This window comes from Branchiostoma belcheri, unplaced genomic scaffold (assembly GCF_001625305.1).
Source record: "Branchiostoma belcheri isolate BF01 breed outbred unplaced genomic scaffold, Haploidv18h27 scaffold175, whole genome shotgun sequence".
In the NCBI taxonomy this organism is placed as follows: domain Eukaryota; kingdom Metazoa; phylum Chordata; class Leptocardii; order Amphioxiformes; family Branchiostomatidae; genus Branchiostoma; species Branchiostoma belcheri.
Genome location: NW_017803213.1, coordinates 281,218 through 303,204, shown reverse-complemented (window position 1 = coordinate 303,204; position 21,987 = coordinate 281,218). Strand labels below are relative to the sequence as shown.

General features: G+C 43.1%; 3 protein-coding genes across 8 annotated transcripts in view; 2 read left to right on the top strand and 1 right to left on the bottom strand.

Annotated features, from left to right (window-relative positions):
- Nucleotides 1-4,069: 4,069 nt before the first annotated feature.
- On the top strand, nucleotides 4,070-5,922 carry LOC109467081 (collagen alpha-1(I) chain-like). The gene is made up of 2 exons (XM_019764984.1): nucleotides 4,070-4,820; nucleotides 5,480-5,922. The coding sequence occupies exons 1-2, from the start codon at nucleotides 4,070-4,072 to the stop codon at nucleotides 5,920-5,922; spliced, it is 1,194 nt and encodes a 397-aa protein (XP_019620543.1).
- A 2,682-nt stretch (nucleotides 5,923-8,604) lies between these two features.
- On the top strand, nucleotides 8,605-11,034 carry LOC109467107 (protein rolling stone-like). Its single transcript, XM_019765022.1, has 3 exons — nucleotides 8,605-8,706; nucleotides 9,155-9,368; nucleotides 9,839-11,034. The coding sequence occupies exons 2-3, from the start codon at nucleotides 9,297-9,299 to the stop codon at nucleotides 10,607-10,609; spliced, it is 843 nt and encodes a 280-aa protein (XP_019620581.1). The 5' UTR covers nucleotides 8,605-8,706; nucleotides 9,155-9,296; the 3' UTR covers nucleotides 10,610-11,034.
- Nucleotides 11,035-12,170: 1,136 nt separating this feature from the next.
- Nucleotides 12,171-21,987, bottom strand: part of LOC109467104 (synapsin-3-like) — a 61,742-nt gene continuing 51,925 nt past the window's right edge. The window contains exons 6-13 of one of the 6 annotated variants that reach the window (XM_019765013.1): nucleotides 19,714-19,776; nucleotides 19,182-19,324; nucleotides 18,771-18,845; nucleotides 18,304-18,406; nucleotides 17,743-17,870; nucleotides 16,219-16,254; nucleotides 15,565-15,609; nucleotides 12,171-13,999 (exon numbers count right to left, since the gene is read on the bottom strand). In XM_019765013.1, coding sequence (XP_019620572.1) covers nucleotides 13,810-13,999; nucleotides 15,565-15,609; nucleotides 16,219-16,254; nucleotides 17,743-17,870; nucleotides 18,304-18,406; nucleotides 18,771-18,845; nucleotides 19,182-19,324; nucleotides 19,714-19,776 — 783 coding nt within the window. In that variant the 3' untranslated portion in view covers nucleotides 12,171-13,809. The remainder of the gene's footprint in view (nucleotides 14,000-15,564; nucleotides 15,610-16,218; nucleotides 16,255-17,742; nucleotides 17,871-18,303; nucleotides 18,407-18,770; nucleotides 18,846-19,181; nucleotides 19,325-19,713; nucleotides 19,777-21,987) is intronic. The other 5 variants (XM_019765014.1, XM_019765015.1, XM_019765016.1 and 2 more) reach the window with 5 other exon arrangements.

Here is a 21,987-nt window from a genome sequence, read left to right as displayed (position 1 = left end):
TTGATAGTATAATACATATATGACGATTCACCATTTCTGCGTGTACATATTGATACATTTTATGTAATAGATGGAATAACTTTGAATTGTACTTTTTCCAGTTTTTATAAGACATAGCTTTATGAAGACAAAATAAATCTTACAAATGGCTCCATCTACAGCGTATTTTTCATGACAGTTTTGGTTGCGCATGCTTCCAATTTAAGGGGAATTATGTCCTAACACAATACACGTATACAGAGTGAGTGAGTGAGTGAGTAAGTGAGTGAGCGAGACAGACAGAGAGAGAGAGAGAGAGTGAATGAGTGCATGAGAGATTAGATGTTGGCTTTTTCAGACGTCGACAATCCAATGCAGGCCTTGTGAAACGCGGTATGTTTCTACTACCTCAAATCACTCCCAGACCAATAAGAAATACTTCAAAGGCAAACAATCTAACAGCGCGAGATCAGTAGAAGGTGCACGTGGGCCTATTAGTATTCAAAACACACCAGAAAGGACAGATATAGTCATACAACGTAAAAAATACAGTGGCGCCCATTTGCTGTTGGCCAAAGGCTTAATACATATACATGTACTAATGGAGGTGTGTGTGTGTGTGTGGGGGGGGGGGGGTTATGGTAGCCTCTACCAGGCTTGGGGAGGCGGCGAACTGTTCTCTCAACGGACAAACTCCCTTGGCATGCGTATCCATCTATTTGGCCGATTTCTACTCTTTCCAGCCGCCTCCTCAAGCCTGGGAGAGGCTAGGGTTATGGGCTAAAAGTTGGACTGACTGCATCATCACCTCATTAAAAAGTTGTCAAGAAAACAATAATTTGCTAGATGTTTCTAAACCAAACGGACAGAGAGAAGTTTCTATATTCTAGAAAGTTCTTTTTTCTCTTACGTAAGCATGTATAAATGTATGCAATAAAAATCACTGACAAGCAAACCACCCAGTCAGTGACTCCATCGGTATGTTATGTTTCATAACTTGTTTTCAACATTTCTCGTCGAAAACAGCTTCATATGATTTGTCTCGACGGTATAAATGTTAAAGCCTTAAATTATTCATCCAATATGTTTTCCTTTGATGTTTTCTTCATATCGCCACATCAGTATATATGCTGACGTGGGTCTTGGGGCGTGTCTAGCTCAAGAAACGCCGTCTCTGGTGTCAGACGCCCGTGTCCCTGCCTGGCGTAAGACGTGCGGTTGTAGAGACCTGACAAGCGGCATCATGTCGGGAGGGCCGCCGCGGCCGCGGACTGACAAGGCTGGTAAGACTCTTATTTATATCTACACCCATTTCCCCAGTCGACTCATCTAAATATGAGTACCTAACTTTGGTTATCGACGTCCTCTCGGATGGGGCGTCAAGTGGAGGTATTGTGTTTTTTGTGAAGCACACCTCCAGTACGTTTAAGATCCCACCACACATCAAAAAGAATAGCTGTCCTTCCTGGTGTGAGTGGTTGAAACCTTATAGCCAGGTCTTAGGCATTTTGTACTAAAGTATATTGTAAAAACTGGGGTGCTGAGCCTAACGGTTTGCCGTACTTGTGTTACCCCAAGGAGGTTCAAAAAGGAGTATCTTGTAAGGATGTATACTGACGTCGACAGGTTATAATATAGGAAGGGTAAAGTTTTATACCAGAGTAGACGTGTATGCAAGTGTTAAGATCCTGGCTAGACATTTTAGAAATTTCCAGACTAGTCACGGTCTTACGTCGATGAAGGTTAGAAATCCAGGTACAATGTAATGAGATACGCCAAAAAGCAGTAACTCAAGCAACTGGATATGATTTTAGAAACGGTCAGTCGTTCCAGGTAGTATCCACTACCTTTCACTGAGTCACTGACGAAAGGTAGTGGATACTACCTGAAACGTCTGACCGTTTCCAAAATCATATCCATTTGCTTGAGTTACTGCTTTTTGGCCTAGTCACGGTCTTGTTTGTTATCTTGCCTGTCGGGATTGCTTGAGGTATAAATTCCGGAAAGGACACGGTGCTCTAGATCTCTACATGGTTTTCTCACACAGGGGCCCGTCTCACTAAGGATAAACCTCCTTTGTCTCACAAACGTCGCCATCACGTGGGTCACAAGACCCGAAGTACAGACAATCTCTGTTTGGGTACCTTTGATGTTCTGAAACAATCAGAGCCTTTAAACTGGTCCCTGGAATGTATATTCATCGAGAGACTGTGTAAAACGATCTGCAACCATATTATATTATATTACACTATAGTATTATACCTATATATGACTCATTTAACTAATATCTAGGAGGTGGTGTGTATATCTTTTGTAACTGTGTGTGTGTGTGTGTGTTTGTGTGTGTGTATCTGTGTATGTATCTGTGTGTGTGTGTGTGTGTGTGTGTGTGTGTGTGTGTGTGTGTGAAAAGGGGTGTAGCTGGATTGCGATGATATTTTTGAGCAAAAAAGACCATGAATTATGCCAATCATATCCTTATTTCCATAACGAATGAGATGATACAAAAAATTCCAGCAAAGGCGCTAATATTTCATGGAGGTATGACAGCTTCAAACTCTTGGCTATAGCCAGTTAGAACAAAGCTGGACAAACGAAGTATTTTATTTTCATATTCACCGCAAAACAAAGAAGCTTTCAGCGTGGAACTTCATCCCAAGAGGTGGTGTATGGAGGAAGAAAGGGTGATTTGCTTCAGTAGAAGTGGCAAACGTGTCATTGCTGAGAAAGTTGGAAATGGAGGGACTAGCGAGTGAAATTCCGAGGAGCATTTACCTTGGAAATAGCAATAAAACAACGCCAGGCTTGCAACATAACGCCTATGTGAGAGTGGTTGTAAGGTGGTGAACAGGTCACTCCCAACAAGATTTTGTTAGCGGTGTTGAACTCGGTTGAGGCAGGTTAGGGAGCTCTGGGCAGCTCCAGCCCAGCTAGATATGACAATATTCCATTCTCGGTCAAATCTGGCTCTTGTATAGCTGACGGTGTTACATACGTGCAATAAAATATGCATTAAATCCTGCCTTACGTAGCCTGATGTAGTTTGAATATGAATATTCTCGTTAAAACAGCTGCGTACGATCCGCCCACTGAGTCAATGTTCAGCGGTTTGTGCAAGCAGTTGTGGCGAGTCTCGGGGCCTGTCGTCATTGTGGTCATCATCATCCTTGTGCCATTTTATGCCGGTTAGTTTTCCTTGTCATCGTATAATACATGCATGGATTATGAAATAAGAATGAAGAGTGTGAGATCTCAATTGTTTGGAAGACATTTTTATCAGATTAAATGTAGAACCTGGAAAAATGTTTCAGTTTTTAGAATGATTCTGGGCAGGATCGTGGGTAACAAAGATCATTGTCATTTTTTTAACACAGTCAAACTTGCTGAAGTTTTTGGGGAGGTGGGCGAGCTTCAAACCCGTATCAGGACGATTGAGCTACTGGCACGTAAGTTATCTGTTGCAACGTATCTATCTACGTCTATCTATCTATCTATCTATCCATCCATCTATCTATCTATCTATCTATCTATCTATCTATCTATCTATCTATCTATCTACGTCTATCTATCTATCTATCTATCTATCTATCTATCTATCTATCTATCTATCTATCTACTATAGTATCTATCTATCTATCTATCTATCTATCTATCCATTCATCTATTTATTTATCTACATGTTTCTATCCATCTATCTATTCATTTATCTACATGTATCTATCCATCTATCTATTTATTTATCTACATGTATCTATCCATCTATCTATTTATTTATCTACATGTATCTATCTAAGTTTAGCTATCTATCTTTCTTTCTAGGGTTTAACCAATAATCAGGACAAGGATTTAGTGAATTTATTATATACAATGTATCACTTTCAGATTTTGTGTTTTAGATTTTTCGTCTTCTTGTCACCAAAACCACCGTTTCACGTTTTCGCCAGGTGTCCCTGGCCCTCCTGGACAACCTGGGCCCATAGGGCCAGTTGGCCCAAAAGGAAAGGACGGACGTCCAGGTGAAAAAGGGCCCATTGGGCCAGCTGGTCTTGGGTCTGTCGGCCCTAGTGGCCCACGCGGAAGGAAGGGGCCCATGGGGCCAGCTGGTTCTGGACCACCCGGTCCACCCGGACGTCCAGGGGAAAAGGGTCCCATGGGAGCACCTGGTCATGGGTTGCTCGGACCCCCTGGCCCGCCCGGACCTCCTGGAATGAAAGGACCCATGGGACCACCTGGTTCTGGGTTTACCGGTCGCCCTGGCCCTCTAGGATCAGTAACGAGGCCAGCTGGTCATGGGTTTACTGGCGCTCGTGGCCCGCCCGGACCTGCAGGACCAAAGGGGTCCATGGGGCCAGCTGGTATGGAGTTGGGCCCTCGAGGCCCACCCGGACCTCCTGGCCCACCCGGTCCATGTGGCCCACCAGGCTCTCCAGGACAAAAGGGGGTCATGGGGCCAGCTGGTCGCGGGTCTCCTGGTCGTCGTGGCCCTCCAGGATGTCAGGGTGAAAAGGGGGAAATGGGGCCAGCTGGCCATGGGTTTACCGGTCCTCCTGGACGTCTGGGACAAAAGGGGCCCACTGGACCAGCTGGCCCTGCGTTTCCTGGCCCTCCTGGCCCACCCGGACGTCAAGGCAAACAGGGGCCCATTGGACCAGCTGGTTCTGGGGTTCCTGGCCCTCCTGGTCCGCCCGGACTTCCGGGACAACAGGGGCCCACTGGACCAGCTGGTCCTGAAGGGGTTCCTGGCCCACCTGGACCTCCCGGTATGGATAGCCGCATGGCACCAGCTGGTCCTGGATTTGTCGGACCACCAGGACACCCTCCAACATCCAGACAGAGCGCAGGTGAGGAATATGTGCACCCCTTCCATATGGTTAACCGGTTGAAAGATAACACTTAGGCACTAACCACAGTTAACACAAACTCTTGCTACCCTAATCTCCAAGCAGATTCTCGGGGGCAAGGGGAGCCTATCTGCCGCCTGTAACCAGTAAGCGCTAGTGCGTCTTGTGGCATATTCTACGGGGGCTAGCTGGTTACGGGCGGCCAATATTCTCCCCTTGTCGCAGAAAATCTGCTTGGGGATTGTTGTTACATTGAAGACCATATATAACGTTATACTGCATAAACAAAAGTAATTGCAAATATATACAATGCCTCACCTATACCGAAACTGTGGCCATTTTGAATGTATATGTGTACTGTAATTCCTGATTTTTTCACTGTATTGTCACTTGTGTACAGTGAACTTATCAATACAGCTAACAAATAAATCCTGGACTTTCTTTTTCCTGCACCTGTCGCCACCTAAAACTAGTAACCGTGACATATAGTTTCGTGAAAATTTCCTTTTTTCTCAGACTGAAATTTTTCTACCGTGAACATAAAGTGAATTATGTATATATATGTATGCATGTATATGTATGTATATACATGTACATATCACGCCATCACGACCGTATGGTATGATAACGATGTATCTCTAAGCCTATCTTCTTGCCAGGGCCTTGTCCATCTGATTATACCGAGCGGCGTGGAATCTGCTATAAGGCGTTCGTCACGCTCAAGATCTTCCGCGACTCGGTCAAGGCCTGTCTGCGAGATGGCGGCACCCTTGCCATGCCCCAAGACCGTGAGACCAACCGCTTCCTCATCGATCTCAAGAACACCGTGAAGAACGGCCTGCACTACTGGATCGGCTTGAGCGATCGGCGCAAAGAAGGGCGCTTTGAGTGGGTTGATGGCACCCCTCTCCGCTATCGACACTTCAAGTCGTGGGCTCCGAAAGAACCAAACGACGCTTTCGGCCGCGAGGACTGCGTGCACTATGGCGCCTACTCGAAGCCGGACTTCACAGACAAGTGGAACGACGCATCCTGCACAGACGAAATGGGTTTCATATGCCAAGTCACTGCAGGAACCCGCAAACACGCCACTGAGGGGTGAAAATAAGATATCAAATGGAAGTTGATCGTTCAAATTGATTTTGTGTCAAAACAACAACAAAAAAATCAACAAATGCAAACTTGACAACATGTCAGAAATCCAAAAAAGCAAGCTGAATGCGCAAGCTTTAATTTATTTGCCTCTTGGCAATTTTTATCAATCTTGTTTGCATAGACCCTTGGGTGCAGTTGAGTGCTGGGAGGTGTTGAATGCTGGGTGTCAGAAGAATTGGCTATAGGAGTGTCCGACAAAATATCCTCTTTAATTATTTGGCCAATTTCTATTATGTAGTCAGGCTGCAGAAATGTTTGGTCGATACTACGTTTTCATGGTAATGATGCTGTTTTTCATCTGCTACCCATAATTCTCCCTGCCTCCCAGAAAGCAACAGGATCAGTGACGTCCATGACTTTTAAGATGAGACTTGAGAACCTGTTATTGGAGGAATCTAAATGCTTTTGCACTTGTGTTTTAATTCATAATTTTTAGAAAGAAGGAAATGATTTGCGATTACAGAAATTATAGAACAACTGTGTGAAGATCAAAAACAAATAATTGTAAGAAAGAATATTCAATATCATATTACTATTGCATTCCATAGGAAACGTAAGAAATATGTTAGGCACATAATGTTGTCATTGTGATGTAGAGTTTGAAATATCAATTGTGAAGAATTATGAAAGAGTCCACATTCAACATTTTCAAAAAGGGACCATTGTTGCTTATATGTGTAATTTATCCAATTGAATTGGTGACATTTGTTGTAAACGTTCCTCATTATATCTATTTATTTCAACTTTTTACATACATGTAAAAGACCAAGAAAATACAGGAGTGTCCTTTTAAACTCTCTGACCAAATGGAGATAACACAAGGACCTAACAAAAAAAATACATATCAGCAGAATAACTTAATTGTAACAAGGATACTAATAGCAATAATAAATTTAACAATTATAACTATAATTTTATCTATTGAGACCAAAGAAAGAATTTAAATATCAAGACAATGTAGATTCAACATATGCTCATTGGACCGGATCAGTGACAGTGACCAAGGTACTTGAAATCAATTTACCAATGTTGGAATTCTATGGGTTAAAATGAAAATAATGTTGAATGAATGAAGTGCATGTCATCGAGATAAAGCAGAAGTAAAAATTACAGTGATATTCTACTACAACTATACAGACTGATATGAACTAGTATGTACAGGTTCAACTTCTTCTCGCTTCTTAGGGCAGTTGTAGATGTGTGATAATAATGACGCTGGCTTTAAAGAATTTCTTATCACAGAACTGAAATGAACAGGGAAACTATAATTATGTAAACAATAAATGGCTAAAATTATTGCCCGGGCTTGTTTAGCAGGTGTATCTTTCAGCCGACAATGTAATATTGCAATGGACTTTTATTTAGTTGTTTCAGTGAAATACATAGAGAAAAGGCTCTGATAAAACATGTGACTGATGATGAGAAACATCAACAAAGTTAAGCTGTGTGGAAAACATCTGGTAAAGTAATAAATGAAGAGCCATTGAATGTATACTATCTATCGCATCATTACTGACTGTCATTGCTCGTATCTGATGCCATTCTTCAAAATAAGCTTGAAAGTTCTTCTCTGAAAGAAGATAGAGAACTAACTATAGTAAAAAAAAAAATCAAAATCACGTACTCGGGAGAGAATCATGAGCCTGTAATGTTCCAAATAATTTAGCCAAACTCACCGGGATTTTTCAAAGTCAACATTCACTTATCTACATACTAAGTTGAAACAACCCTGTTCCAGTGTACATCGACATTCATGGAGCAGAAATGCCGAAAAACGGTTACTGGAAGGACCTGGATTGATTTTTAGGGTACCACCCAGAAAATAAAGATCTAATCTTGGGGCTTGTTTCTGAAGTTATAAATGCCTAAAGTAAGAAATACTGATTTAAATGTGCTAATGTGGGGCATTAAGTGTTAATATCATACAGATTGCCTTATTCAGAATATTTCCAGTTTTGCCGCCCTGAAATTGCATTGGATGCCTTTAACGTGCAGGGGTTTGACGTGGAATCGTCTCATTCTCTCTGAGGACTATCTGATCGCTGAACTAAAGCCCCTTCCAGTGCCGAGTCCCGGGATTCGAACCCACGACGTCTGGATCGCCATTATATGTGCAGTACCGGAGTTATCCGCAACACGTACCCGTCTGCCTATATTTTCAATTCTAGTCAGGTTTCAATCACGACTACAAAAAGGCGTCGTCCGCGCGACAATTTTCCCTTTGTTTCTGACACACTCGCTAAAGATCGAGGTGGACGCACATCCTCAATTATCGAACAGACTATATACGTAATCCTTTGTGTAATGTTACCCTTCTCCGTAATTTGTTTAACTATAGTGAATCAACTGGAACAAACGTTTGACGTCACCAACCTAACCTGATCAGGCGAACATGTCGGCAGACACGTCTTTCAGGACTAGTCCACTTCTAGATCACGGGGGTGACAGAGAAGAAGATTGTATAGCAATTCATTTACTATCTCCAAATATTATATGGCAGTCACAGTTTCCGTCTGACCAGCTTAACAGAATTCTTGTAAAAACTGTAACGCATGTGACACAGAGAAGAACACGCTTAACACTTTGCGTCTACCATCCTTAACTGAATGGACTAGTCCAATTACTACGATGCCAACGCGTTCAAAAAGTATACGTCTACGAGGTCGAATGATATTGTTTGAAGGACACCGGTAGTGTCGCTAGACTTATAAGGTGGCACCGAGCGAGAGAGGTAGGATATGGCACGACATCTTCTTAAACGTATATTTCTTACTTAAAACAAAAACAGAGTCAAACGTATATATCAAGGTGGTGGTGGTGCAACAAATATTAGTGTTGCTACGGTTGTGGTAGCTACTGTAGAATCCAATTAACTCGGAAAATTTAAATATGTATTATCAAAATGTCACGTAGCATTTTACCGCTTGTCGCTGATATGGCCAGGTCTTGAAGAATATAATTTACTGGTGTACATATGGAAATGTAACCACGGTTTTGCCTCTAATTTCCAAACAAATAAATACCTATGAGATTTGTTTTCCACGTTTAAGTGGATTTTTTGCCATTTTGTCCCCTCGCCCAGTTTTCGGACAATATAGTCCTTTATTGGGGACAGTTCCAGGGTAACCTGCAATTGCATTGTGTACGAGCAGTCAAAATGGGATTGTCTCTTGCCTTAGGCGATATCTCGTGTCACCAACCTCTTCTGTTGTGAACCTTGAGTCACTCCCACCACGCCTAACCCCTGGAGGACGTGGCATAGATTCTGTGACCAAGGACGAACACGTGGGAACCGGCGAGGCCACAGCCACAGTCACTACCATGTCTCCCTGCCGTGACGAGTGCTCCCCCCGACTCCGCTACCATGACCGCTCCGTCTTCTCCCGATCTCCGGTAGGTAGAACTGTATCTCCAAGCAGATCCTACGGTGGCAAGACAGTGTCCATCGGCGCGGACAGAGGAGTGTCCATTAGCCAACCAAGCCACCCAAGGTGGCCAATGTCGAGCGGCGCGGACAGAGGAGTGTCCATTAGCCAACCAAGCCACCCAAGGTGGCCAATGTCGGACACTGTCTTGCCACCGTAGGATCAGCTTGGAGATGAGACTTGGAAGGTCTGGAACTCCCTAGTGTACATGTGTGAACACTGACCCTGACCTCTGGGTGTAGATTAGTTATAGACACTAATTTAGATAATTTAGACAGAATGTTTTTAATGTACCAACAACTCCCCTGGCATATTATCTGTCTATTTGGCAAATTTCGACTCTTCCCAGCCGCTTCTGAAGCCTGGTAGAGGCTGAATGGATTCCATACCTTCCGGAAATCTGAAATATCCTATATGTTGTTTTTGTTGTTTTTCCAGTGGTGTAGCGGCCAAGTTGCCTTCGTTCTGTACCGGATCCTTATGGCCCTTGTGGCGGTCACCATACTGATGTATCTCCTGTGTCACTTCTACATAACCGACGGCTGGACCAAATGGCCGGTCTACCTCAACAACTGGTGCTTTTCCGTCCTCACCTTACACACGGTCGTGGCCATGGCCGTGTCTGCAGCGGTGTACTGCAGGTCAGACTATACCGAGTTCTCGGCTGAAGCAACAAGAGACGAAAACGTGGCGCCGAACAGTCTAAATTGGTACCACAAGGTACACTGGGTCTTACACAGCACCTCCATAACCATGGCCTTTCTCGTCACGACACTGTATTGGGCATTCGACAAGAGAGAGTTGGTAGCTACCAGTATTAACGAACACATACTGAACTCAGTCTTAGCTCTGTTAGACCTATTTGTGAGCGGAACGCCCGTTAGAGTCTTCCACATGGTGTACCCGGTAGCCTTTGCGATGGCGTATTCCGCGTTCTACGTGATCTACTGGGCCGCAGGGGGGACGGGAAAGAGCGGAGAAATTGTTCTGTACAAGCTCTGGGATTTTGAAGGCAACCTTAAGATGGCTGTAGTGTACATGGTGCTGATGGTGTTCGTGGCGACGCCATTTTTCCATCTCCTGACGTACGGACTGCACCGCTTGAAGATCCTGATTCTCGCAAAGACTCTCGGGAGTGACGCAGGCGCGGCCTCACCTTTACGCCGGGGACAGAGAGACTACAAGCTGTATGTGGAGACGGCACTGTAGGGGAACACTGGGCCGTTTTCAGTCCTAACGTCAAATAGACTGCAGTTATCGCCTACTCCGCTAAAGTCGCGACAAGCAGAACGTCAGAAGATCTGTGTCGTGAATAAACTTTAAATCGAGCTGTTATATGTAACATGCCACGTCTTTATCAATTCTATCAATTGCTGCATGCCATGGGCATAAAATGTACCAAAACAATTTAAACCCGTCTTGGCTTTTCGCTCTAAGAAAGTCTTGGTCAGCCCCTTTTTAACGCTATGAATGTAATAGCCATAACGCTTGCTCAAATGTAGGCAGGCTGTATTGTCATGGTTAATTGCCACGTAACTTTGGAATGTATTATGGCAGTGTAGTTTTGCAGCTAATTTTTGCACAGATTTTAGACAAGCTAGTGGTATTATAAGCATGAGTAAAGTATGAATGGCACACAACATATTAAGCATGACGTATTTTTTTTATTTTAATTCCATCTTTATTCGTGTGGTAGATAATTATTCTGTACCCGCGGAGAGATTTCAGCCATAGCCATTTCATATATTTATATATATGCATATGTATATGACAACGTGACCATAAACTAGATGCATACGACCATCAGTTACCCGCATGCACCGAACTCCAAATACACAAAGTACGGAACGAAATACACTTCTATAATCACACGTACCAGAAGTACAAAATGCAATGGTTGACATCATCATCATACTTACAACATGAGCGTACTGCATAGAACCGCGGATGTAGGTACATCGTTCTCACATCATTTCTCAGAACTTGGGATTAAGATATTCTTCTACCACGTAATCATTCGAAGGATACACATATATGCATGAGCCACGCACAACAAACACGTAGTCCTAGTCAGACATTTGCAATTGAGTTGGGAACTGCGCTTCCTGGCGGAATTGTGTAGAATTACACCAACTGTTGTCTTCCCACGCCAGTCAGCCGTCATCAAGCACCAGCCACAGGAAGGTTGTAATTCTTCTCTTCTACATGATTGCCTTTTGCAAGCAAGCTACGGCCCTATTGCAGCGACATCAGGTTCATTTTCCTTACCGTAGAGCCACACACGTAGCCTATCTATTTCTTTTTTTAAAGTAGCCACATCATAACAACTTGGTGAGGATATACACAATGACTCTCGTACTGAGCATTCTACATAATAGAATGTTTCTAGTTAAGAGCAAAATAAATAAAATGCTCTACTACGAGATGCCTAATAACTATCATATTGACAGAAACATAACATAACATAGCCGCAGACATGTGGCAGAGTACATGAGAAGTATTGTTGACATTGTAATATGCATACCTTACTTATATTATGTACAAACTGTCGATCAAATTGCCTAGATTTTTTTCAACAAAGGCCTATTCACACAAAGCTACAAAGACTCCAGAAAAACAACTTTGACACAATGTTTCTAAGGACATTTTGTTAGAATTCGTCTCGTCAACAAAATGGCCTTTCGCTATTAATATAATTATGGTTACATTCAATTTGTGTATGTATTATGTATTATGTACAGACATAAATACTATGGCTGATTGCACATGGGCAGAAATTTGGGCTAAAACTTGTTGTTTTCTAAAATATGATACTCGTTGTTGTTGCTATGCGATTCGGGTCGCCCCATCGGGTAGACAATGGGGTGGGGTGGAAATACATTTCAGCTGACCCAAATGGAAGATAAACAGAAAGAAGAAAGACTTTGCACCACTTCTCGGGAAGCACAACAACATATGACACCAAACAATGTTTACAGTTGCAAGTAACACAATCTTACAACGTCTGTCATATTCCTATCATCACACATAAGCACATAGAGCTTGTTTTCCATTTTAGTTTACAGAACAATGTGTCTCTTCGTTTACGCCTCTCTCAATCCGTGTAATAAATGGAACATCACTACGCTATTGCTATGCCATAATTCCTTAGGAGCCGTCTAATATTCATCATAAGGTGAGCTAAATTGTGAAAGATGCCAAGCAATACAGCTGTGGTGGTATTATGAATAAAGGAATACTCGAAGGAGCGTCTGTCCGCCATTTATGAATAAACATGTACAAATGTATGTACATAGTTATGGTGACGTAAGATCACACTTGATTCACTGAAAATTCATGCACTATTATGCTTTCTTTTGTGAGATTTTTTTCCTAGGGAGGGTCTATCGGGTGCTCACGTTCATTCTAAACAAATGAGGTAGGGTATTTCTATCCATACAGTGCGAATGGACCCTGTGCGAATGTCGCACTGGTTATGACGTGCACTCCGACTGTGACGTTTACAGCTATATTGACAGCATCAGAATGTAAAGAGATCTATCGTCTTGCGCTTTCTTGCGCTTGTCGTAAAGGAATAGAACTAAACGCTTCTGTCTAAAAATCAAATACATAGAATGGTTACATAACTATGTATCAATAGAACATTACGTTCATTTGTCATTTTTGTGTTTGCCAAATAGCGACATCGAAAATGCTTACGACCACTAACGTACAAAATGGTAACCACAAAGCACATGACTCTAAACACTCAATGCACATTCAATGCACAGCTACAAAGAGTGGGGGCTGCGCTCAAACATCTAATACACATTCCCTCTAGATTCATTTCAGGGCATTTGCATAATTCTCTGAAAGTCGAACACTACATCTTTTTCTTTCAATAAGAGTACGTTATGAGGTTCATTGAAATGGGACTAAATAGTACCGCTAAAGGAGGCCATTTCTCGGGAAATCTTTGATCTGAGCAGGCACTTTGCAGGGATTCAACCGTGACTCTTTTGTTACTACAGGATTGGTTTAAAACTCGCGAATCGACACCGCGCCTAGATTTACTACTACTAAAATGAACGTAACACGTATCCTGTCTTAGTCTAAATCTATCAGATAAATTTTCATAAAATTAGACGCAATATGGAAGATACTTATTCAGACAAATCAAATCTTAAGAGCCATCACAGATAGTTACAACGATCGACGTTCTCTAAAATATCTAATCCTTTTCTTCTTCTTTGTCTTAGGAAATGTACATCCGTTTGTGACCTTTGTTTCGGTGATGTGGGGTGTTTTAGGTCCTAGCACTGATGATGAAATGTGATGTTTTAGCAGCAGTCGTCGTTGGAACTGTTCAGCGATTCATGCCTAGAAAGACCAAAGATTTGCAACCAGGTCCGGCTTGTTCCCCGCAGCCGCTAGGGCTCTCCGAAGATTCCCGAAAAAGCCTTGCGGAGCTTGCGAATGCTCTCGGCCTGATCCTCGTCCGCCTGCGGTGGCCCCGCCCCCGGCCCTGCCTGGGCGCCCGGAAGGGTGCTGTGCGAGGAAGACGCCGAAGGAGGCGCGGACGCACTGCCGCCCAGGTTCAGGAAGCCTGTCATCGACTTGCTGCAAGTTAGACGGACATTCAAACATGCTTAGCAAGGAGAACACGGCATTTATGTACACCCCAACATACCTTGCAAACCGCTTTGTCAAATAGACGATTATTATGTGTTGAGCAGATAGGAAATTAACACGTTAACCTGGCTACCATAGCCTCTACCAGGCAGGGAAGAGAAGGAATTGGCCAAATAGACAGATGCCAAGGGAATCTGCTAAAGAAGTACACTCAGACGCTCTACTCCCTTAGCGGACCAACTAGCTGGCATGTTATCTGTATATTTGGCCAATCTCCACTCTTTCCAGCCGCTTCTGGAGCCTGGTAGAGACTATGGTTATCTTTCGTGAGGTTGGCTGAGTTTCTACGGTACTGGGTGCGTTGGCCGAACGTCGGGGCCTATCAACACGGTAAATCATGATCACATAGAAGGCAAAATTAATCGGAGAGTGTTTAATGACCCAGGCGGTAGGCCGACACTCCGCGTACCGAGGAATTCCGGCCAAGCTTATGATAGACTAGTTACCGGGTCATCAATGTACATTTCTCGTAGCAAAAAGTAAAAAACAATTTAATTAGTGTTTCTGTGGGAGCTAAATTGATAAGAGTCGCAAGGAATGTTGGGCGAACATTGCCACAGTAACGAAGCTTGTTCTGAAATGTCTGAAGTGAAAAACACAATTTATCAATTGCCCAACATAGACGGTAGCTGGTCTGCGTGAGAATAAAATGGCATTTAGGAAGTAATTAACCAAGTAATTAATTAACCAATCTAAGATTGCTAATGGGGGTGGTAAATTAAGTATGGGGCTTCGTTAGCAAATATGGTTTAGCTTTGCGATGGTGGATGAGTCTATATGATGTTATTAATGATAGTATTATAATGTCTGTATGTTAGAACTTGAAAAAGTCTGGTTCCGAAGTCAAATATGTACAGCACCATAGTATTACCTGTAAACACTGGGCACTAGCAGAACTAGCATTCAAACAACAGGCTGAAGTTATAACACTAAGCATAATTCCACGGAACGTCCACCTTACCTAGCGTAGACCCTTCAGACGGATCTCATTGCATGCTGGGAGACGCAGGGCACTATGGGTAGAATAGGGGGCAAACAACACCATTACCATGACAACATAGACCGGACCGCATACAGGACACGCATGCGCGTTGTCATGGAAATGACATTGCTTACCCCCTGCCCTATCCACAGTGCCCCAAGTCTCCCAGCATGCAATGGGCTCTTTCTGAGCCACTACAAGTTGTACCATGTCTTTGTATATCTCCGTGGATGATTTTTTTTCTCACTCGAACAACTTGACATCATCGAGACAAATGGACTCGAAACCCGTATAAAGCTACAGAGATACATGTATCATGTGTATGTGTATGTGTAGTAGATTTCTACTAGTTTACAAATATTGTAACGCAGATACTTGGATTTGCAGCTTAGGCTAGGGCTTCTGGCAGATCAAACAGTATACAGTACCTAACTTTGTCCCTTATAGATATATGTGATGGGTACTTGTGCCTGTCTACGCGTGTTGTACTGAATTGTGGAATGGAACATACGCATAAGTTTGCGGCTCTTCTGTCTCCGCATCTGTGGACAAACCGCTGGCGGAAGAAAGAAATGTTGAATGGAGAGAAAGAAGTACATGGGGGAAAATAGACAGAAAGTAGGAAATTGTGAGAGAAACAGAGAGAACTGCATGAGAGACAGGAAAAGCGACAGAGGAAGAAAGAAGGAAACTGACCTAAACCGTCTACTGATCTACATCTAAGTTTCACCATTAGACTGACTAGTGTGAAAACAGAATGTTATATGTGCTTATGATAATACAGCTGTGAAAATGTAGCGTAAATAGAAAAAAACTCAAGCAAGTAACATGCAACATGCCGAATACTGCTGGCTATAGTCCATCTCTCTATGCACCATTGAAAACCACAATGCAAACTAATATTTATAAAAACGATCAAAATACTACAGTATTCTACTGAAAATAAAAACGTAAGTGCGCCACGCATTGCGGTTCTCAGTGGTACCATGTATAGCCACGGTGATACAGCAGGTTCTATATTTCTCACACGGGTTGTTTCCTGTGAAATGTATGTAAGGTAGATCGTACAAAACACTTCATAACTTTTGTGGGTTGTACCAGTGACACCCACAAGGCGTTGCGCGCTTAATTAGAGTCACGTGACTTACTTGATGACGTAACTTACCTCATGACGAGCACACGACGCCACGCATTGTGGGGGCTAAGTGGTACAGATCACAGAAGTTACGTCATAGAATTTTGGGGTGTGATTTTGTACAACTGACTTATTATTTATCGTTTTATCAAAAAGTCGTTTGGGAGAGAGATAAAATATTTCAACACGTGCATGTTGCTTTGCATCATGCAAATCGTGATATATGCACACACATGTTACACACAACAAAAAAGACAAGCAACACAAAATCAAACTTCACAAATACAAAAATCGTAAACAAAGAACTTTCTGATCTTCCTGTGATGTATGGTTTAGGCAGACAAACATTCGTCTTGGCGGTCAACTAGCGGCCTGAATCGGCATTGCAAAAGAACGTTTCAGGCCCGGCTGTGGCAGAAGTCATGCCATGAGAGAGAAGTGTTGCTGGCGTGTCTGAGTGTTGGTGGTTAGTTTTTCTGCATTCCCGGCGTGCCAGCATTAAGCGTGCTACGTTCAAGACAACAACAACATTCATCGCCTTACTGCCAACTCAGTTGTTACCTTCCAGCCGTCTCCGAACGACAGGAACCGCAAACTGATTCATAGTGGAACACATAGCGGGAGGGGGAGGTTGGGATATCTTCACGGCTGACATATGAGATATGATTTCTTCCTCTGTATGGCCATCCTGGAGACTACTTTTTAATTCGGCGTTTGCTTGTTTCTAGTGGAATCTTAATGGAGTGCAGCGTTTTGTATCTTTTGGATCTGGATAATTCAGCCAAACGTTCTTTGTATCTAGAATAGGCATGAGCCTATCCAGAACTCATGTTCCCCTTACTAGTTTGGAATAATGTTCGTTATGGTAGCTGGTTTTAATTACCCACCAACCTTCCACAACACAACTCCGATTACGAGTGTGACGTGACGAGGGCGGAGGGTGTAATACCAAGCGTTGTCTCAAGATGGCGCAACAGCTCTGGAAGATGGGGCGATGGGAACAACAATTAGGTGGAGCCTACAACACAGAATTGGGATTCTGTACGGTTAGAGGATCCTGAAAAAAGCGACGGCTGTCTGCTGGACGGAGCCGTGCACTATGGAGAAGAGAGGAGAGAGATAGGAGAGGCAGGAGATGGAAAGGAAACATGCGTCACAAACTGGCACAATCCACAAAGCTAGTAGATGACAGTGAAGACTTTGCAGGTTTTGCCCAGAGGCTTTTGCTCTTCTTATTTATTTATCTACTATTTGTATTAGATGTTATCCATGAGTATTGACTCATTTTAGACAACAGGTGCCATTTCAAAATGTGCTCTCGTGAACGTGCACATGAACGTGCACGAAAACGAGAGCGGAGATGGACCTCAGGCTGGTTTCAGACAGTTTCAAACCTTGGTTGTACACTACAAAAGCTGGAGTGTTACGTGGATGGGTGGTTATCAGATACAGAAATTCGCAAAAGTGGTTTCTGACCAAAAACCTGCCAGACTTCACAGCTTACTGAAATCACAAGACACATGAAACGTCTAGATTACCGTGACGGGTACCCACTTTATGTTTTGGGCGGCGGAGGCACCAGCTCTGCACACCTGCGTCATCCGCTGTAACACCACGTCAGAGATCAGCTGCCGGTCCTCCTCTTGGTTCTCGCCCAGGAGAGGCATCGTGGAGTCATTCACCTGTGGGAGGGGGGTGGTACAAACTCCTAGGTGAGACTTAATCAGGTGATGTGAAAACTCCAGTGTGAGATCTAGACTGATCAGACAAGTTTTAAAAGATCTGCAAACTTCGCGGTGCAGTGAGAATGGATCAGGTGATGTAAAAACTCCGGTGTGAGACTGATCAGACGAATCAAAAGAAAAACTCCTTGGTGAGACCGGATCAGGTGGTATGAAAACTCTGGTATGAGACTGATCTGATGAATTAAAAAAAAAATCGGCAAAAGTGGCCTTAGGCTTCGATACACTATTCTCTTCAGCAATGAAATCCGTACCACCGATGTTTAAGCCTTCTTTATCACCAATGGTAAGTATTAACGGAAAAGTGGTCTCAACACCTATTTCGTCTACAAAAAATAAATAGACCAACCAACCAACCAACAAACTAACAAACCTCGATGATGTAATCCTTGCCGTCCTTGCCATGGATGGCCTCCACTGCGCAGATGTCGAGTCCGCCGAAAATCTCACTGACGGCGTCAACCCAGACTCTGTACCTAGAGCAGGAACATTGACAACCCGTCCGGGGTTACATTTCGTACATTCCATGGGGATAACAGGATTGTGGTCCAGGCTTAGTCTGGTGTTATACAGTATCAGCGAGTTTATGATTGTGCGCCATTCCTGACTTGTCTTTTGTTTCTGTTCTGGCAGGCGCACGTCACAATTGAGTGCACGAAATCCAACACGACTGTAACTAAAGCCTACTGCAACTGACACGAAAACGTTAAGAATTGTAAATACTGTAAAACCTTCAGGCTTTCTGTTCGTTCTACAGGTGACATTATGTGAATCGTATAGTAAATTAGTTAGCAGCTGCACATGGTATACTGTAAATAAATCGCGACACGTGACACTCACTTTTCCGTCATGGGAATCTGTTCCAACATGGCCGATCCTGTGTTGGCCTTCCAGTTGCCAGAAATTGAAGTTCGCCTATTTTAGAAAAAAAATGACAAAAAGAGGCAGAAGTCAGCTGTTGTCAATTGCATGATATACCGATGAAAAAAAAAACAGCCCATACACAACCCGGTGAGGCATTGGGTGACACACATACATACGCACACAAAGACTTCATTCATGTTTTTTGGACAAATAGCTGTCCAACTACAGATTCCGTTAGTCAACAGCAAAAGGTACTGGATGTTACTTAAAACATCTGGCAGTTTTTAAAAATCTATCCAGTTGCGTGAATATTTTTCATGTGCAATCAAAGAAAATAAAAACGAACAACGTCATAGACGTTGCACAAGTCAGTCCGGCCTGACTCACATGTAAGCCTTGTAGTTATTGCCGATCTTCTGTACCCGGATGTCGTGCTTGGCGTCGATGAATGGCTCTGTGGTGGCGTACGTGTTGGCTACAGCTACAACACTGGCGATGTCCTGGAAGTCATGGTGGTTCTCTACCTTCACCTGCATCAAGTGAACAGAGAAATCAATAAACAAACAAACAAACAAACAGACACGTGGTAGCTACTGCTACAACACTGGTGCTGGAAATCATGGCCATTTTCTACCTTCACCTGTGTTTGGAACATACCTGTCACAGCACCAACTTGCGGCAGGCACTAGCAGAGTTAATTGATTCCCGAAGAAGGCAGCTGATCATACTGCCGAAACGTTGGCAGGTAAAAAAAGTCCGTTCTTTTAAAGAAACTTGACTTTACAAACGACTTTCCAACCAGGTGAAGCTATTTTAAGCAACCACCCCTATCCCATAAATTTAGAACACGACTGATTAAATCAGATCTTGTTGTGAAAGTGGAGTCACGGCATGTAGATAAAAACTATTTCGTCCTTACCTTACCAAGTCCTGCATGCGCATGCCCAATCTTCACCACCACTGGAAACTTGGGGGTGATCAGCTGAAAGAACATAGAAGATCATGAAGTTAGCATAGGCGGTATGTTGGTCAATTTCCCTTCTGATGGCGATCTCTTCTGATGACAAACGGTCAAACCCCTCCGTTGTTTCTGCGCAGCCTTGGCGTGATGACTTGCTTTCCTTTCTCTGTTCGATATTATTTGTACAACCTGTTGATTCATTGCCACTCGGGCAAAGCATTTTTATCCTAAGGAAGGGAGATGACGCCATGTTGACATTGCGCACGAAGAGATAGACGTACGCGTCTTGATCGGTTCTGTAGAATTTACCAGTCGGTTTCTCAAAACCAAGTCCGAGTTTAAATCGAGGATGTAACAAACTGTCCAATCTTTATATTGCTCCCGTCTTTTTTCACGAACACACAAGGTTCTAATGTATTATGCTTTAAGCGAATTGTGAAATACGTTCTAGATCTATATCCATATATATCAGACATTTATAGCACTTAGGACAAATTGACGCAGCTGCAGACGATCTAAACTACGGTAATAAAGCAGCACATAGTGCAAGACCACATAGAGCTATTCTAACTCAAGCGACGCACACAAAGCTGGACGGACAGCTCTAGACAACGAGAAGACGCCGCAACAGACATAGATCATCTCAGACAAGAGCGCTACAAATGAAAACAGGAAAGACGGAAACTGCAAAAGCTACACAAAGGCTACACTCCAGTTTCAGGCACTATCAGAGAAAACACTAGGTGATTTAATTCTAAAAACGCGAATGAAAGATCTGTTTTTATATACACAAAGATACCTTGGCAATTGGCGCTCAGTCACCACTCCTCATATATCTATGTGCGTGGCATACTGAGAATACCCTGCAAGTTCACTTTTGATAACCAAAAAACGTCAGGAGGTGATTTAGAGAATGAAAAGAGCCAGACCCTCTTTGCCAAGAAATGCAGGCCCTTGGGCGGAGGTTCAAGAGCGCTGATGGAGTATTTGGAATGTCTATCCGATCCTCGACCCCGCGTGTCAGACAAAGCTCCTCCGTCTCCATGTGGGCTAAAGATTACTGACGGGGTCACAGTGGGAGGGGTGCTTATAGAAAGAGATGTCGCTACATCACAGGTAAAGTGTAATACCTAAGAGTCTACTCGTCTTAAAACCTACTCGTATTAAAGATTTAAAGGAAAATATTGCTCCAAGTTCAATGACCTGTTCGAAAGAAACACAGAGTTTCTTGTAACAATGACGGATTCTGATTCGTACTCAAATCAGGAGCAGTCAATGTTGCCATAAAGAAGGTGACAAGCGATCACCATCTGGTTCTTAAACAAAAAAAAACAAACAAACAAAAAAACAACTAAAGATACAGTCTTTTGTCTGCCGGATGAAATCACTCACGGACATAAAGAGATAAGTTTCAGGTGTGATATAACAAGGGCACGTTTCTAACCGGTGTCTCGTCGTCTGGTTCCGGTTAGCGTGAGACTAAGTTGCCAGAGTCAGCATCTTTTCAAGTCAGGGACGCCACAGGACGCTGGAAGGTCAGCCACGATGTACTTTAAACCTTTGATAGGTGATTAGGGCTGATTCAATTTATTCATAATGGGCTTAAAAGGCCATTGAACTTTCCCAAATAGGTCTATTTACATCTAGAATGGCCGTTAAGACACAAAAAGGATAGTTTTATAGGTGTAATTTCCTGTTCTTACATTCTCCAGGAGGATACCGCAGCTGCTCGTAATTAATTTCCTACAGCCATAAGGTGTGCAGGTCATGGACAAAAATCCCTCCGCAAACGTCCTAGTATTCATCATGTTTTGTGTCTGCTTCTGACTGCGTTTGAAGATACATTTTTCAAATATCTACGGGTCAGAATTCAAGCGCGTCCAGCAAAACCGTGTTAGATGCCAGGCCCAATATCCTCTCTGTGACTGAAGAGGCGGAGGTGGAAATGCCTTTCAGGCAGAAGTGATTCCTTGTAAGCCCCTGACAAGGTTATATCGAATCTTTCAAGTGACAAAAACATATCACTGTATACCAACGTATATATCGTCCTCACACCTTGTGGTGTATAAGCTGGTAATTAACCTTCGACCAAGCACAACTGTATGTGGCTGATCTACAGGTAGTGGTGTGTTTTCAACTGCCATACACTCTATAATTTCTCTTTGGTATGTTTTGGACCTGCGACCTCCCGAATGCAAACAGGTCTCTTCACTCAAAAGGTATCAACGCATA

What these genes read in the sequence shown, in the direction of transcription:
- LOC109467081 (XM_019764984.1), top strand. Translation starts at nt 4,070, where the DNA reads ATGGGGCCAGCTGGTTCTGGACCACCCGGTCCACCCGGACGTCCAGGG. An exon ending in AACATCCAGACAGAGCGCAG is followed by an intron (nt 4,821 to 5,479) that starts GTGAGGAATATG and finishes TCTTCTTGCCAG; the next exon opens with GGCCTTGTCCATCTGATTAT.
- LOC109467107 (XM_019765022.1), top strand. Translation starts at nt 9,297, where the DNA reads ATGTCTCCCTGCCGTGACGAGTGCTCCCCCCGACTCCGCTACCATGAC. An exon ending in CCGTCTTCTCCCGATCTCCG is followed by an intron (nt 9,369 to 9,838) that starts GTAGGTAGAACT and finishes TTGTTTTTCCAG; the next exon opens with TGGTGTAGCGGCCAAGTTGC.